Consider the following 17,397-nt stretch of genomic DNA (forward strand, 5'->3'; position numbering starts at 1 on the left):
ACGTTTTTTTCGAACAATTTCAATTCATGTTATGTAGTACCTTTTTCTGCGCAATAGGATGTAAATGAAATGTATTAAATATAAATAAGATGTTATACATGTAATTTAAGCTTTAAATCTTAAAATTTCGCTGTTTTAATTCATTTCGTTGTATTAGATAGATTAGTCAAGGATAAGTGTTAATACTTTGGAAATAATTTAATTCGATTGTGCATCAATTTTAAGTCGTTGTGACGATGAACGCAAAGTTCGAAAATGTTCGTTTTTATCAAATTCATTTTGAATTGACCATTGTCAATTCTACGCAGGAGCTCCGTCATTTGCATTTGAGGCAATAGGACACTTAGACGGCTGTAAATTGTTTATGCTTCAATGGCGGCTTGTCGAAGAAGGGTGGATTTTACTTCTACTCATCTACTTTCGCAATTAGTTTGTTTTCAAGAATTGTCTGTCTATTGTTTTACATTTTTCGCAGCTGATGTTTGTGCAATATTCTTAATTATATTGATAGATTTGAAAATTGAAAATTTTGTAGAGCTTAATAAGATGTAGTGCTGGGGAAGGCGCATTTCCTATTTTAATTTTTTGAATGCTAAGTAGGCTTCTAGAGGACTCAAGCTGACGTCTCCAACTCGCTTATTAGTTGAAGCGAAAAACAATAATTCGCCCAGTCGCCAATCTTTTTTTGGACAATATTCCTTGCAAATGAAATCAAGTCCGCCAGCAATGTGAGCAGCGTGATTTTGAGACAATTGTTTTTAATTCCAACTTATATTTTTTGTATGAATCCAAGTATGTTTTCAGAAAAATGTCGCTGGTTCGAATTACAGTGCCCAGAGTTTTGCATACAGTTGGCAAGCAAAATGCTCTAAAGCCAAAGCGAGGAATGAAAGACATTAACATCAATGAATTCGTGAAGGAATCCTTGGGTGAGAATTCAGAGCATCATGCTCAGAGCTCTAATTTTTGGAAGGCCGCTACTTTCTTCATTGCCATCCCTGCTATGATGTTGGGCGCTTACAACGCATATAGAAAAGAAGCGGCTCACCATCTACACTCACTGCATGAAGGACGCCCAGAGTACAAGCCATACCCGCATCTGGGAATAATTAGGAAGCCTTTCCCCTGGGGTGACGGCAAAAGGGGACTGTTTTTCAACCCAAAGAAAAACCCAGTGCCTGGTGAAGGCTACGTTGATGAATAAGTGATTTGGTGACTTTATACTGGGATTCACTAAATTTACTCACCAAGAACTCACAGTACTTGCTTAATAGATTATTCGACTGTAAATCAACTTAAATGAATGGAGGATTTTTTGAGATAGTGTACTGGTATTGTAGACATCGAGATCACTTGAGCATGCTAAGGAGAGATAGAAAAATAGCTTGATTGATGGGTTTATAGTGAGCCGTAAAAACGTGAGGTTCTTAACAACAGTCAGTATATTAGCTTATGTGTGTTCTATAGCACCAAAATTTATTTAATTTTCTAAACGTAAGCTTCAAATATGTCCAAGGTGTAATGGTTTCTTAGTCAAATATTGTTTGAAATAAGTGCGATTTGGGTGCGCCTTTTTGACTACAACCAATTGTCCGCTTTTCTGAGGGCTGAATGTCCCAATGTTTATTGGTCCATCATGCTTCAATTCATCATCAAAATTAATGTTTCTGATTTTCGAATGGCTTCAGAAGCTAACCAACGTTGATGTAACTTCCCCTCACAATGCAAACGTCTCGACCTAAAGTGTGCAAACTAAATTATAACTCATATTTTGCTCTACCCTAGAACACTCCCGTCTTCTCGAGAGATTAGTTAATAGATGTCTTGTTGTATCATTCATATTTTGAGACTGCAACTCTACTAAGCAATCGCAGCTATTTTCCGAGTATCTGCCAGGTAATTTAAAGAATTCTCTATTTATAAGTTCCCGTTTTCAGTTTCAAAGTTTCCTATTTACATTTGCACTTATTTTCGCTTTTGTACTTGTTAATTGCAGAAGTCAAAGTCAGTCGGATGCGCTTTTTGTAAAGCACACAAACAAACCACAGCTTTTTTTGAAAGAATGACAGAGGTACATTACCGGAGGAAAGATTTCGAGAAAATCAAGAAAGAAGACTTGATAAGTGAATGTTTCAATTTGAATAAATTATTATAACTAAAAGATGAAAATGCTTTCCTCCCACAACAAAATAACAAAATGGTTGATAATCTAATTGACAAAGTAAACAAAAAACAAACAAATCCATGACAACAACAAAGTCAAACAGCATCAACAAGAAAGCAAGATTTTTTATCCAAAGTTTATTCCAAGATCGACAAAAACACTTATTCTCTCGGATAGTACATACAAAACTACGGTGGCTAAACTGATAGCAATTTTGGATAACGGTTCCCCAATATTGACTGAGTTATTTTTGAAGGCAGTCAGAATTCTTCTCTTTTCATTGGCGTCTAAACCTAATGGACCGTGGCTGCCATGGGTTCTTATTGCGGCTTTTTAAATTCCCGTTAAACTGATGTTTGCAAATGAGGGCTGGTATGGAATGGAATTGATTGCTTTGGGGTCAACAAAATAGTTCGGATTGGCTTGAGAGGGTTGTGGGTGTTTTTCATGGAGTTGTTGAAGTACAGTTTATCCATTGATTTTATCTTTCGATGATTCCGATGAAATGATCCCTCTGAGAGCTCTCCTGTTAAACTTAATTCCGTTCGATAGTTTTCCTGTTTCCATGAATTGTTCCAAGTCGTCCTGCTTTCCACTTGGGCCTCTCTTAGGATGCTTCTTTTCGCCTAGTTAAGAGTTTTGATCACAGGGCCGTCGTTTATGGCTGGCATGCTTGGGAAAATTAAGTATGGAAAAAATGGGGGGACAAATGATAAGCCTGAAAAGTTTGCTTTTCCGCAGATTATTTCAAAATTTTGTCAAGACAATCGAAATCTGTGGCCGCTGTTTTTATTGAGCACAATGAATTTTGCTCTGCAATGGCAAACTTCTTCATAAGTTCGCTCAATGTGTTCTGCGTTGTTGGGGATTAAATCCAAAATATCATTGGATAGGGCTTAGTCGCTCGGCCGAGCGCTTTGCGGAACGCTCGGCCGAGTGTTGGTTGCACTGTCGGTTTTTTCAATACGATCGGCACCTCAGGCGTTCGAGAACAAGTAAGCTATGTATGGGGCTGTTCTGCTTGAATGTGGGTTGAGTGGAAGACTGATTTCCATAATATGTGAAATGAACATCATCTTTACAAAAGAATTTGGATTCATAATAATGAAAATTAAGACTAACAACAGACGAGAATTAAACAGCATGTATTTTAAGGCATAATTGAGGATGTTTAGCTTCTTTTTTGTGAAGCTGATCACAGGAAAAATAGCTTTTTGAACTATAACAGTTGATGGGTTAAGTTTTATTAATATATTGAATCCAACAAACACTGCCAGTCATTAGTGAACTCATTGTGGGAACTTCTATTGTCATTAAAACCTGAGATGACAACAACAATTTTCAGCTTTCGAGAGTGCTTTTGCGAGAGGACGTTGAAGAAGTCTTTCAGAGTAGCTCCTCCGTATGAGTGAACACGACTTCACAGCTCTGGGATATAGGTACCATGATCGGGAGGCTCCTATAACAAATTTTTCAGACCACCTTGGCATCTATCTGAGTTTGAACCGATTCATGTGCAACTAAACTCATAGAGAACTGAAAATGCAAACTGAAAGTAAATAAAGCTTAATTTATTTTTGGCTACTTTTTAAAAAATAAAAAGGAATATTTCTTTAAAGGTACAACCTGTTTTGAAGGTTATTGTCTCTTGGGATTTTGAGCCAACGTCAAGGACAGAGAGGTAACGTCATGGGAAGTGTGCCAACATCATCAAGATCATTACACACATGCAACTTTTCAAGTTTATCACAACAATGAGGCTAAGGCGATTTTTCGTCTGACCAATTTTTAGTTTCACCCTTTTAACCTTCGTCGTCAAAAACGGGATAAATAAGTAAAGCCCAGAGGGCATTGAGTGACTGTAATGCTCTCTAGAACGTTGCGCCTGACTGGTCTCTAGGCATGAGGTTCACCAAAACTGTTTTGAGGAGAGAATTTCATGGTGCCATGGGCGGTTCTTAAAAGTTTGAACCCCTCAGTCACCCCCACTCACCCTCTATCCACCCTCCCATCCCTACCCCGTCATTTGACCAACTGCATTCACCCCCTAGTGCTGGCACGCACCCCCTAGTGCTGGCACCCCTTATTCCCCGGCTGGCTACTAATGAAGACAACCGCTCGCCGGTAGTTTGAGAGCAATTCGCCCGACGTTCTTCGGTTATGTTTAATAGCCGCCCTCATCTTCTCAGCCGGCTATTATTGCGCTCGTATTTTTTTTTACTTCGTCAAACTTTTTTTCGCTTTACCATTTTGCCGCTTTTTCGACATTTTGCGTGAAATCTTTTTGACTTCTCTAGGCTAGTTTCTCTCTTCTCTCATTCTGCTAAAAGTGAATTTGAACATCAGTTGCTAAGCAAAGCAATTCAAAATGAACAGAGTCGGTATAAAAAATTGAAGTCAGAAATAGAAGCGGGATAAACCCATAAAGCCTTATTTTAGATGCCCGCTATTTGAACGTCGTTCCTACAAGTCTTAGTTACCATCTCTAATGCTTATTGGTATCGATAGTAGCCCTGTAGCCTCTCACTAAGAAACAGAAGTATGTTCAACTACGAAATGCCATCAAAATAAATCGGACTAAAAAAATATTTTTGTACAAAAATCTTTTTTTTTTCAATATATTCTATTCGTTCAATCCCAATCAGGCTTATTGGAATCAACGGCGGCTATTTTCCGGCAATCTGCCGGGTATGTTTTTAAAACAACTCCACCAGAACCAAGTCTTTGTTAGTGGAATTTCGAAAGATACAAATTTTTCATCAACCAATTGGAATTCAATTTTGTAAAACAACAGCTATGAATAGAGACGATATTCTTCCAGCGTTTGCTGACCTCATGCTAATGAAATTCGTTCTCAATTTCAACTCATGCATTTAAATATCAAGAAAATGTTCCACTAAATACCATCTGAACGGCTAACCATGTTCAGCCCACAAGCCTTAGTTTTTCTCAAACGCACCATAGAACCAAGTTTTTTCCAACTGAATCTAGTTACTATGTTTGGTTGTACTCGTTAACCAGCCATGGGTCTCGAAGTTGACTTCCCACCTAATCAAAAAATTAAATTCAAAAAAGCAAAAAAAAATTAGCAATTTGGAATCCATGGTTTTGCAAGCCCGAAGGTTTTGCGATAGATAAAAATATCAACGAGTCATTCGAAAAACGTCAGACTTCCTCCAGTGCTTCCTTTTAATGGCAGTAATTCAAGTAACGAGGACAAAGCATGTGTAAACTAACAAGAGATCAGAAAATAAAGGCCAAGTGCGTTTTGTCAGAAACATCTCCATGCCTTTAAAATCGTGGCCTCGAGAAGTTTTTGGGACCAGGCAATTTTGGAGAAGAACTAGAAAAAATTAAAATCCGTTTGCTTTTTTTTGCATAATAATAAAATGGCAGCCACCCCTCTTTTAAAAAATTTGTCAAATTGGCCCTTTCTTAAGGAGTTAACAAGACAGTGGAAAAATGCTATTGTCCAGTTACCCTTCTTTGCTGCGTTTCCAAAGTCTCGGAGAAGATTATTTTTGATCAGGTTTTACAGAAACTGTCACCAAATGCTCAGCGTAAATAGATAAGGCTTCCGTGTTTATCAGCCCTTGTTTACATGAATTATAACAGCTGTGAAATGAAACACCAGTCCGTGATGACTTAATTGCTCTCGAACCAAGTTTGAAGCAAGTATTGTGAACATGATGATCTCATGCAAAAGTTTGATTGAGGTTTTTGTTTTGTTCTAGATTATTAGTGACTTTTTCACACTTTAAGTCTTCATCTTTGAGTAATCTAAGATGCTCTCGTTCTGAAATAAAGTTTGATTGTGAAAGAGGACGTGAAGGCATTTTTGTTGAGTGGCGAGGGGACTGCCATATTGGAGGTCAGGGCTTCGTATCCAATAAACTGGCTCCCTTATGTCTTCCAAACCTCAACAGGTGACAAGTGGAGTCCTGCAAGATTCAATGCTGAGTCTTGTACTCTTTCCAGTTTTTATCAATTACCTTCCAGATGGTAGAATATTGATGGCGTGAAAGTCATAGCCCTAAATGATAACCGCATAAACCATGGATCTCTCGGTAATCAGCACTTGTGTAGAAACATAAAGGTAACCTGCCGAAAAAACTCAACTGATCTCTCTTGGAAAGCTTCAAAAAGGCCTCGGAGTGGTTTTCTTTGACGTTAAGTTGGTACTGCAACATATGTGTTCAAAGATCAACCAAAGATTTTTTCAACTCAAAGCTCAACAAACCTCATGCGATGTCAGCACATGGCTGAAAAAAGTGCACTCTTAAACTGTTTACGTAAAGCCAATTTTGTTTTATTGCTCACAAGAGGCGAGGCCAAATTGATCAGAAATGCAAAGTTGAGCGTGCCCAAGTGGATAAATAGCGGTCGAGATATTACATTAAAAAAACTCGAATTGATGCCTATCTCCCAGTATCTCTCTATATGGAGCTCTATGACTTTTTATATCAGTTACGAACAACAATTATGACTTTGAAGTAACAGAAAGTGAAACTAAATACCATAATCATGGAAAATATATCACTGACAAAATTATACTATCAAAAATTGATAACAATTTTTTTTTTCGTAGAACCAGCCTGCTCTTCAACATTGTCAATCGTAATTACAAAAGATATGGTGAGTACGTGGATAGCAAAAGATCTTTACGACTACTGCTGCTAACGTTCATATGCCGCATTGTTGAAAAAGTATCTGAGTCCAAAAAATTTTTTGCAAATGTAATGCGCACTTAGAATTTAAAAAATTCTATTTTTCTTTCTTTGAACTTGTCCTTGCTTTTTTGTTCATATTCACTCTCAATGAGCGTTCTCTACCTCGAATTGTTGTTCTGAGCAATCAAAAATTTCGCAAATAACAATTTAAATCTGTTAAAAAATACGTTATGTCAACTGAAAGTACCATTTTTTTGTGTTAAATGCTGAATATTCTTGTAAGAAGGTAGTACTGCTGAAATGAAAAGATAGTACTGCTGAAACTTAGTTTTGAGGAAAGCATTAATAATGGCTTTCAAACAAAGTTTGGTGCCAATGTTATTTTCTCGCAGTGAAATTACCACAGCAGCGAAATGAAACTCCAGTCCGTGATGACTTAATTGCTCTCGAACGAAGTTTGAAGCAAGTATTGTGAACGTGATGGTCTTATGCAAAAGGTTGGTAGACTGTTTTTGTTTTGTTCTAGTTTTTTTTGAATTCTTGTGACTTTTTCACACTTTGTCTTCATCTTTGATCAATCTAAGATGCTCTCGTTCTGAAATGAAGTTATTGTGAAAGTGATTGTAAAAGAAGTGAAGGCATTTTTGTTGTGGTTAGGGGGCTGCCATATTGCATGTCAAGGCTTCGAACCCCTGCGGGATTCTTTTTCATCCCCTCTAAATTGAATTGCCCCGCCTGTAGTTAGAGAACATTTCATCCGGTGTTAGTCGGTTTAGGTTCTAGATTTAGATTTTGCCAAAGATTTGAGAAAGTGCCTAATCATTTATTAGTGCTTATGATTTCATATCCAATGAACTTATTTTGATTGAATGTCTTCCAAACCTCAACAGGTGACGAGTTGAGTCCTGCAAGATTCAATGCTGGGTCTTCTTGTACTATTTTTTATCAGTTACCTTCCAGATGGTAGTGTTTTGATGGCTTGAAAGTCATAGCCCTAAATGATAACCACATAAACCACGGATCTCTCGGTAATCAGCACTCGTGTAGAAACATAAAGGTAGCCTGCCGAAAAAATTCAACTGATCTCTCTTGGAAAGCACCAAAAAGGCCTCGGAGTGGTTTTCTTTGACGTTAAGTTGGTACTGCGACATATGTGTTCAAAGATCAACCAAAGATTTTTTCAACTCAAAGCTCAACAAACCTCATGCGATGTCAGCACATGGCTGAAAAAGTGCACTCTTAAACTGTTTACGTAAAGCCAATTTTGTTTTATTGCTCACAAGAGGCGAGGCCAAATTGATCAGAAATGCAAAGTTGAGCGTGCCCAAGTGGATAAATAGCGGTCGAGATATTACATTAAAAAAAAACTCGAATTGATGCCTATCTGCCAGTATCTCTCTATATGGAGCTCTATGACTTTTTATATCAGTTACAAACAACAATTTTGACTTTGAAGTAACAGAAAGTGAAACGAAACACCATAATCATGGAAAATATATCACTGACAAAATTATACTGTCAAAAATTGATAACAATTTTTTTGTCCGTAGAACCAGCCTGCTCTTCAACATTGTCAATCGTAATTACAAAAGATATGGTGAGTACGTGGATAGCAAAAGATCTTTACGACTACTGCTGCTAACGTTCATATGCCGGATTGTTGAAAAAGTATCTGAGTCCAAAAATTTTTTTTTGCAAATGTAATGCGCACTTAGAATTTAAAAAATTCTAATTTTCTTTCTTTGAACTTGTCCTTACCTTTTTATTCATATTCACTCTCAATGAGCGTTCTTTACCTCGAATTGTTGTTCTGAGCAATTCAAAATTTCGCAAATAACAATTTAAATCTGTTAAAAATTACGTTATGTCAACTGTAAGTACCCATTTTTTTTGTGTTAACTGCTGAATATTCTTGTAAGAAGGTAGTACTGCTGAAATGAAAAGATAGTACCGCTGAAACTTAGTTTTGAGGAAAGCATTAATAATGGCTTTCAAACAAAGTTTGTTACCAATGTTTTTTTCTCGCTGGTCATCTTTACGAGATTTTTTTTTGACAATTTGTCGATAATTGTGACAACTTTTTTGATGTATTTAAAATTAAGACAAGTCAACAAGCACAAAAATGGTTTAGGCTTCAAACATTGAATTTGAAAGTAGTATGGTTTTAACAGCTATTTTGGTGCACCGTGGCGTTGCTTAGAGTAGCCAAGCTAAAATGAAATATGTATTTTTTTTCGTGTTTAAACAAAGTAATTTAAATACCATCTGTAAAATGGAAAGACTTCAAAAGCGGTCAATAAAATTTGTTTACAATCTAGTTTTAACCTAATTTAATTTTATAGCCGCGAGGCTAAGAGTAGCTTTATTGGGTATTTTCGCTTTGTCTTTTGACGTTAGATTTTGCTGGAGGTCGAAAGAACTATTTTGTCCACCTTTTTATGCCGTTATTTCACTGCTATTTTACTGCTTATGGGTGACGATATTAGTGGTGAGATTAGTTAAGTCATAAATCACACCGCTTTTTCTAAATGACTCTGAACACATTAAGATAGCATGGCTTTACTCTAAACTCTTTTCAAGGTCACCGACTGATAACGAAAGGACGACTGCATGAAGAAGGCTTCTAATAGAATGAAACTGAATACTCAATTTGGATAAGCCAAAATTTTTTTTTGTATTTGTGGATAGCTTTTATAAATTGGACTGACTCATTTTAATAATAGCTGAGATAGCGATAGCCGAAAGCAGCTATTATTGGCTTGTTTATGAGGCATCTCTTAGGCAATTTGCTGATTTGAATTGAGTTTCAGGGTTTTAGCGACTTTGATACTATTTTCAAAAATTATAGATTTATTGGTTTCCGTTTTTATGGTTTTTCTTATTGTTCTGTCACTACCTCATTTTGCTAGCTCTCAATGGAACATTTTTGAGTCAAATTTGGATCTTTTTATAGTTTTTTTTACATCTGAAGACTGGCACGACTTGGTTTCAAATAAAGTGATTTTTTTTTCATTTTGCCAGTTTCGTTGTTTTTTTCTGTCACTTAGTGTAATTAATGAAAGATCTCATGAGCTCTCTAATTAGGCATATCTGAGCTCATTTAACGACTTCGACTTTACCTGATTTCAGAAATATGAGTAATTCTTTTGGATTTTGCCCGCTTTTGTTCGCATTTCGTAGTCTCATCAATGGCAGGTCTCCGTCTCAATGGCCCTCACTTTTGAACGGCTAACCGTCTCAATGAGTCATTTTTGTATCAATTCAATAGGTTCTAAAAGTTTTCACGGCATTGACTATTTGTTTCGAAAAGTATTGTTGATTTTTGGACTGTATTGTCACTTGTCCTCAATAATGAGAGGTCTCATTGGACCTGCTAGGTGTCAAATTACAACATTTTTTATTCGTTTCCATTCATTTTAAAAAATTTTTTAAAACTAATTTTGACACACTTAAACAATTTGAGCAATTTTTCGCTTTTGCCCATTCATGGAATTTTGAAATTGTTTTTGCTTTTCTGTCACTGAGTTTCAATGGGCGTTCTTATTTGAACTCTCTTCAGTCATAATTGAAGTCATTTATGAGTGTAAGTTAATTGCTGATGATTTTATTGGGTTTGACGACTTTTGTTCTGATTGTTGCCTGTTTTTGTTACTTCCGTTATGTAATGAGGTGTTTTCAATAAATTTGATATATGCTGGATGATGGGTTCTATTGATGGATCTGATACCACTTATTTTCATAAGATTGCGTTAAATTTGATTTTTGCCAAAGCTCGTTTGCTGTCCTTTTACTTTGTCTGTGAGTTTCTACAAAGTTGGTTTTTGCATTCTACACTTAAATAGGTAAAATATTGCCGAGGTTGATTTCCCATGACCACCATTTTTCTAAATGAAATGAAACGATTTTTTAACGTCTTCTCTTTTGTGGACGTCGCCGCGATAGGCGATTCTTTTACTATCAGAATTTCTTAATGTTACGCTACCACAAGCCATTTTTTGTTAAGGTAGAAGACAATAAAATAGCGGCCCAGAAAGTATTCTGCAGTTATTCAGGTCTTACCAATACAAATATGAAAGTCTGACGCTTGCCTACAAACCAGACGTACTTTCAATTTTGACGGTCAATGAGTAAAGATTAATTACCAAAAAAGACCAACTGATGAAAAATTACCAAAAAAACCACTGTCTGTGTGTGCGTCCGTGTGTTTGTGTGTGTGTGTGTGTGTGCGCTTGCGTGCGCACATGCGTGCGTGTGTGTGTGTGCGTGCGTTTGTGCGCGTGTGTTTTTGTGTGCGTGTGTGTGTGTGTTTGTGCGTTTGCGTGTGTGTCTGTGTGTATGCGCGTGTTTCTCTGTGTGTGTGTGTCTGTCTGTGTGTTTGCCCGTGTGTGTGTGTGTGTGCGTGCGTGCGTGTGTGTGTGTGTGTGTGTGTGTGGGTGGTGCGCGTAAGTGAGTGTGTCTGTGTGTTTGTGTGTGTGTGTGCATGCATGTGTGTCTGTCTGTCTGTGTGTGTGCTTGCGTGCGTGTGTGTCCGTGTGTGTGCTTGCGTGTGTGTCTGTGTTTGTGTGCGCGCGTGTGTGTTTGTGTGTGTGCGTGTTTGTGTCTCTGTGTGCGCGCGCTTGTGTGTCTGTGTGTGCTTCCGTGTGTTTGTGTGCGGGCTTGTGTGTGTGTGTCTGTTTCTCTGTGTGTGTTTCTGTGCGTTTGTGTGTGCGTTTCTGTGTGTTTCCGTGTGTGCGCGCGTGTGTGTGTGTTTGCGTGCGTGTGTGTGTGTCTCTGTGTGTATGCGCGTGTGTGTGTGTGCGCGCGTGTGTGTGTGTGTGTGTGTGCGTGTGTGTGTGCGTGCGCGCGCGTGTGTGCGCTCTTGGCTCTCTGTGTGTGTGTTTGTCCGTGTGTGTTTGTGTGCGTGTGTGTGTCTGTCTGTGTGTGTGCGCGGGTGGACGTGCGTGTGTGTGTTTGTTTATGTGTGTATGTCTTCTGTTTGTCCTTGTGTGTGTGTGTGTTTGTGTGTGTGTGTGCTTGCGTGCGTGCATACGTAAGTGTTTGTGTGTGTGTGTGTGTTCGCGCGCTTGTGTGTCTGTGTGTGTGTGTGTGTGTGTGTGTGTGTGTGTGTGTGTGCGTATGTTTGTGTGCGCGTGATTTTTTGTGAGTGTGTGTGTGCGTGTTTGTCTCTTTGTGTGTGTGTGTGTGTGCGAGCGCGTTTGTGTGTGTGTGGGTGTGTGTCTGTGTGTGTGTATGCTTTTGCATGTGTGTCTGTGTGTGTGTGTGAGCGTTTGTGTCTGTGTGTTTGTCAGTGTGTTTGTGGGCGTGTGTGTGTGTTTGTGTGTGTGTGTGTGTCTTCTGTTTGTCCTTGTGTGTGTGTGTGTGTTTTTGTGTATGTGTTTGTGTGTGTATGTGTGTACGGGCGGGCGTGTGTTTGTGTGTGTGTGTGCTTGCGTGCGTGCATGCGTAAGTGTTTGTGTGTGTGTGTGTGTCTGTGTGTGTGCGTGTGTGTGTGTTTGCGCGCGCTTGTATGTCTGTGTGTGTGGGTGATTTTTTGTGCGTGTGTGTGTGCGTGTTTATCTCTTTGTGTGTGTGTGCGAGCGCGTTTGTGTGTGTGGGTGTGTGTCTCTCTGTGTGTGTATGCTTTTGCATGTGTGTGTGAGCGTTTGTGTCTGTGTGTTTGTCAGCGTGTTTGTGCGTGTGTGTGTGTGTGTGTGTGTGTGTGTGTGTGTGTGTGTATGTGTGCGTAAGTTTGTGCGTGCGTTTTTGTGTTTGAGGGAAAGGGATAAATGTAATATATTTCTTCTGGATTAATTCGACACCTAATGAACTTCCAACCATTCTTATCTTCCTAGAATGCGTAGACAAATGTTTGCTGGAGAAAAAAGAAGACGGCCGATAATATTGTTCTTCCATTTCAAGTAATGTTGGACCAATAAGGTAGGCTGTTTTGCTTATGCGAACGGGCGTTAGCAAGCTGCCTTTTAACTGTCAAGCGAAGATGCTTGTTTCTTTTAAGACCCTCCTGACATGTTTCATTTTCACGTGAGAAGATTCGCGAGCTATTTCGTCCGACCATTTTTATAACAGACTTTGTTTAAAAATTTCTGCGTCACTTTTTCTGGCTCCAGTGGTGAATACAATGAGCAAGTCTAATGGCTTCTAAACTCTTTCTTCACTCCAAATTTGTTCTAAATTATGTTCAATTTGTAAATTTTTGCTTGACCTTTCTATCGGGTGACGCTTAATTATGATAATTTTGGAAACTGATCACTATTGGCCATTATACGACATCTATGTAAATTCGAGAAAATCGCAGATCGAACCTATTGGTAAACTAACCAGGAAGGATTTGGTAGCTTTTATGAGCAATTTGTACTTTTTAGTAGCTTTAGGTTTGATCTATTTTAACTACCTTGTGTGCTGATGTTGTTTTTCTGTTATTATCAACTATTTCTGTTACATTACGAGAATCAAACATTTTTCTTCTATTTTATTTCAGATAGTTTTATTGAGACATGGAATCTAAAAATCGTTTCCAATACGGACCAGCTAAAATATGATACTTGCTAAAAATTGACTGTCGTTCTCTAAGAGTTAGTTGTCATCGGCCCTGTAAATTGCAAACGACAAATATACTGAGTCTCCGGGACGAGACCACACACGATGAGAGGAAAGGAATCAAGTACTGGTGGAAACAGCAAGTGGTTGCATGGTCTGCCTGAAGTGCGTCTTGAAAAGTGTCACCTGGGTGTGATGACGTCAGAGGAAGTGATGGAGATGAGTGTTCTGAGTATCACTAACACTCAGGCGTTCGATCCTCTCGGAACTCCATCGGTGGATGGTGAGTTGTTTTCAATGTAATTATATACTATCCAACTGGACAGGATAAACTGCAAGAATGTCTACTGATTTGCAGTAAGGTTTAGCTTGATGGCTTAACGTACCGATTCTTAGCAAAATCTAATTACTTTTTTGCTCCATTTGGAATATTAAACTATGTCAAACTAACTTTGCTATCTAAAACCTCAACAAAAGCTTACAGCATTAGCATTCCATCATAAGCATTGGATTTTATCCTAATTTTTGTGGAGTATTTCTAAATAATTTGGTGTCAACTATCGTTCCTATCGGTTACCGTACTGCGTGATCATTATAGGGTTTGTACATTTTTAGCAGCAGCATAACCGTTCACCACTTGTACGCGGCTGTTTCCAGTGCAGAAAAAATGACTGACATTAGATCTGGATTTGCCTTAATCGTACATTCTTTGAAGAAATTTTTGTTTATTTTCTGATCTGTAACTTTTATTTCACTTTTTATCCTAAGGTTATTTAGTAGTATCATGAGTGTTCTTGCTGGGAGGGACCATCACGTTTTTCGAGAAGAATTTTGAGAGCGCTGTTACATCTGATCAAGCTCGAATACTTTTCGAATAAAATGTTAACGTAGAATTTTGTGACCTGAATAGCTTTTCTCGTTAATGAAATTGCACTGGAGACCTCTAATGAACATTTACTTGTGTCTTTACTGGTGGTTTCTGAGAATAGTTTCTGAAAAATTCATCTGTTCGTTGAATTAATCGGTTGACGTAAATTAACTCTTTGACGTGCGCAGTGCAGACGTGTTCAGCTACAGTGTAACATAGGATTTTTTGTCATTTTGCAGGTCTCTACGATCGGAGACTTGGTACAGTTGAAGTGGGTGTGAATTGTCAAACGTGTGGACAGAGCTGGGCTCAGTGCATGGGTCATATGGGACACATTGAACTACCCTGTCCAGTGTACAATCCTCTCTACTTCAAAGTTAGTATCGGGCATGAAGAGGTCAGATTGGCCTGAATCATTTTTTATCACAAGCCAGGACTTTCTTGTTCTTCGAGGCAAAACGAAACGAAACTTGGTTATTCATTTTTAATAGCCGCACAGCGATAGCTGGGGCTATTATTGGCCTTCTCTTGGTTTTTTTTACAATTCAAAGAATTTGAATTGTATTGGGGCGCTGTCTTTTTTTTTAAGATCTGTTCACACATTTTCAAAGTCAAATTGGAGTAGTGATTTTGGTCACGCCGAAACAGGAAGTGGAGCGAAAAAGCGAAAGGTTTTGCGGCGTGAAATTTTTTCGCTCTAAATTTAAAGTAGAGTGAGAAAACGGTGTTTGAACAAAAATTCGCTGTCTCGCTAGTGGTTTTTTGTTCGCATGTGGCGATTTCACTTTGATGTTTGCTGTTTTTTCGATTTTTTGGATTGCATTTTTTTCTAAATGATTTTGCCAATCCATTCATAGTCCGTTCTAGGTCTAGTTTTCTGTTTAGTCAATGAAAATTCTTTGAATTGTACGTCAGGACTTGTCCTGCTATGTTTTTTTATTTCGTCGTCATGATTTTTGTTACGACCATATGACGTCACAACCACTTTTTGTTCATTCGTTCATGCAATTTCAACTGAATTGCATGAGTGACGTAATTTTTCGCTCTTAGTGGAGCGAGTTTTTTTGTTCATGCGCGTGATTAAATTTTTGGTCACACTTGACTTACCTCACTCTCAAAAATGACTTCCTTACTTTGAAATTGACTTTTATTTACTTCAATTCAAAGAGATAAGGTCAAATGGGTATGTGTCACTCTAAATGAAGGTTATTTGAGATCATATAATAGAGGCAGCAATAACTTATACAGATTTTTAATCAAAATAGAACAGATCAGCCCTCAATGAAAAGACGAATTTTTTTGGTCTGTCTTTTTTACTGTTTTTTTAGACTGCCGATCTACGAATCTATTGCGGCTATTTTCTGGCAATCTGCCAGCTATGTTTCAATAAGTGAAACTCCCCTAACTTGTCCTCATTTAGATTGCTTCACTAGCATAGACTCCTTTCGCGTTCCACAGTTGTAATAATGGTTGGGAGGCTGTGGATTTTTGCTCAAGAGGAATGGTCAGACTGTCTAAGATGGGGTTCCTGAAAGTCTTTAATCAAATCAATAAGTTGCAATGTAAAAATTAATGATATTAGCAATAATGATGATTAATGATTTTGTAACATTGGTTCTCATCGAACCGTGAAAGATGTAAAAAAGAAAGAAATATCCGTCAGTTGAATCGTTCGGTTGTCCATTTGTAAATTTCTCTAGAGAGCGAACGATTTTACATTCTTCGCTGATTATCCGAGTTATATCAATTCAACTATTGAATTTACCATTAGGACACTCTTAGGACACTTTTAGGACACTCTACGATTACTGCAGACCATATGCCGCAGATGTACTATGTTAAACATCCCAAACGAGCAATCAGACTTCTTCATTGCACAGATGCAGTTAATATATTCGGGCAAACTTCGAGAAATGGACGAGCTAATTCAGGAATCCAATCTGTTTCTTTTCCCTTGTAAAAACAATTTAGTAATTGCTCTCAATAATGTTCTGAGTAAATTTGAGTAATATTGTAGTTATTTGAGTCCTGTTGGTCTTGTTATTTAATGCGATTTTTCGTCTGATCGATTTGAATTTTGTGCTCAGAAATAGTATTAATTTATTTCTTAGCTCTTAAGTAGTCGTTTAGTACGGCTGGCCGGAACTGCTTAGGAGGCTGGCTTAATTTCATAGTTTAAAGGGCAATTTTAAGCAGATTTTCGGGTATTAACCGCGGTCCAACCCCCCCCCCCCCCCCGATAGTTTACCCTATGGCACTGGCTTCCCTGTTATGTTCATTAAACTATGTGAACCTTGTAATGAAGGAGTGCTTTTAAGTAATGTACCATACAGCGCCATGATTTGATGAAATATAAAGCAGATTTTTAATAATTAGACTACATTTAAAGTATTTCAAAGCATTTTAATTGCTTCACTTAATGAAATTCTGAAAATTTAATTATTAAAGTCACTGTACACGAATTACACGAAGTCACTGTACACGAAAGCATAAAACGCCGTTCGATTTGATCGTGGGGAAAAGAACCTTACCAGGAATCAAAGCAATATAACGATATGGAGCAATTCGGAGTGTTCATAAAGGAGTATAAGAGTAAGTCATCCCAAAATGATCTGCTAGAAGAATTGACGACCTCTATTATTGATGTGCGAGCTGATACGGTGAAGAAATTTTATGACGACTTTTTCAGAAAAACCTTGAAGCGTTGTTGTCATTGTCAAAGCTACATTCCAGGCAAGCTCATTTCTTCTTTCTCGTTTTCTGCCTTCAAGTCTGTAAACATATTTGTCACAAACATGAAAATCATACAGCAAAAATGGGTTTCTCATTCACTGCTGACCGATTCCTTTTATTTTATTCCATCCAAGTCCTTTCCAACCTGGGCTGCCGTTGGTTCCGTAACTCAGTTTAGATTTTGTACAATTTTTGGGATCTATTAACCCCCCCCCCCCACCGCGTGTTTTTTATGCTCTCACTTACAAAATGTGTTGTGCAACACATTACAATGTTAAAAGAAACAAGTGCGCCTGAGGACGTAAAAATTATATGTCCACTAGGCTTGCGGGCCGAAACAGAATAGATATGTTTTTTCTTTTAGTGTACAGAAGTGAGAGGACTCTGCAGATTTTGAGTTCTGTCAGGAAAGGTCAGAAGAGTGG

The 17,397-nt window shown here is 38.0% G+C and overlaps 2 protein-coding genes across 2 annotated transcripts in view; both read left to right on the forward strand.

The window, feature by feature from the left end:
* The first annotated feature begins 808 nt into the window (after positions 1 to 808).
* On the forward strand, positions 809 to 1,204 carry LOC142345004 (cytochrome c oxidase subunit 6A2, mitochondrial-like). Its single transcript, XM_075397088.1, has one exon. The coding sequence runs from the start codon at positions 809 to 811 to the stop codon at positions 1,202 to 1,204; it is 396 nt and encodes a 131-aa protein (XP_075253203.1).
* Positions 1,205 to 13,316: 12,112 nt separating this feature from the next.
* LOC142345006 (DNA-directed RNA polymerase I subunit RPA1-like) overlaps positions 13,317 to 17,397 on the forward strand; it is a 4,872-nt gene continuing 791 nt past the window's right edge. Inside the window, exons 1-5 of the mRNA XM_075397089.1 lie at positions 13,317 to 13,654; positions 14,479 to 14,615; positions 16,033 to 16,167; positions 16,771 to 16,972; positions 17,337 to 17,393. Coding sequence (XP_075253204.1) covers positions 13,477 to 13,654; positions 14,479 to 14,615; positions 16,033 to 16,167; positions 16,771 to 16,972; positions 17,337 to 17,393 — 709 coding nt within the window. The 5' untranslated portion in view covers positions 13,317 to 13,476. The remainder of the gene's footprint in view (positions 13,655 to 14,478; positions 14,616 to 16,032; positions 16,168 to 16,770; positions 16,973 to 17,336; positions 17,394 to 17,397) is intronic.

Source organism: Convolutriloba macropyga, chromosome 8, assembly GCF_964194025.1.
Source record: "Convolutriloba macropyga chromosome 8, txConMacr16.3, whole genome shotgun sequence".
NCBI classification, from domain to species: domain Eukaryota; kingdom Metazoa; phylum Xenacoelomorpha; order Acoela; family Convolutidae; genus Convolutriloba; species Convolutriloba macropyga.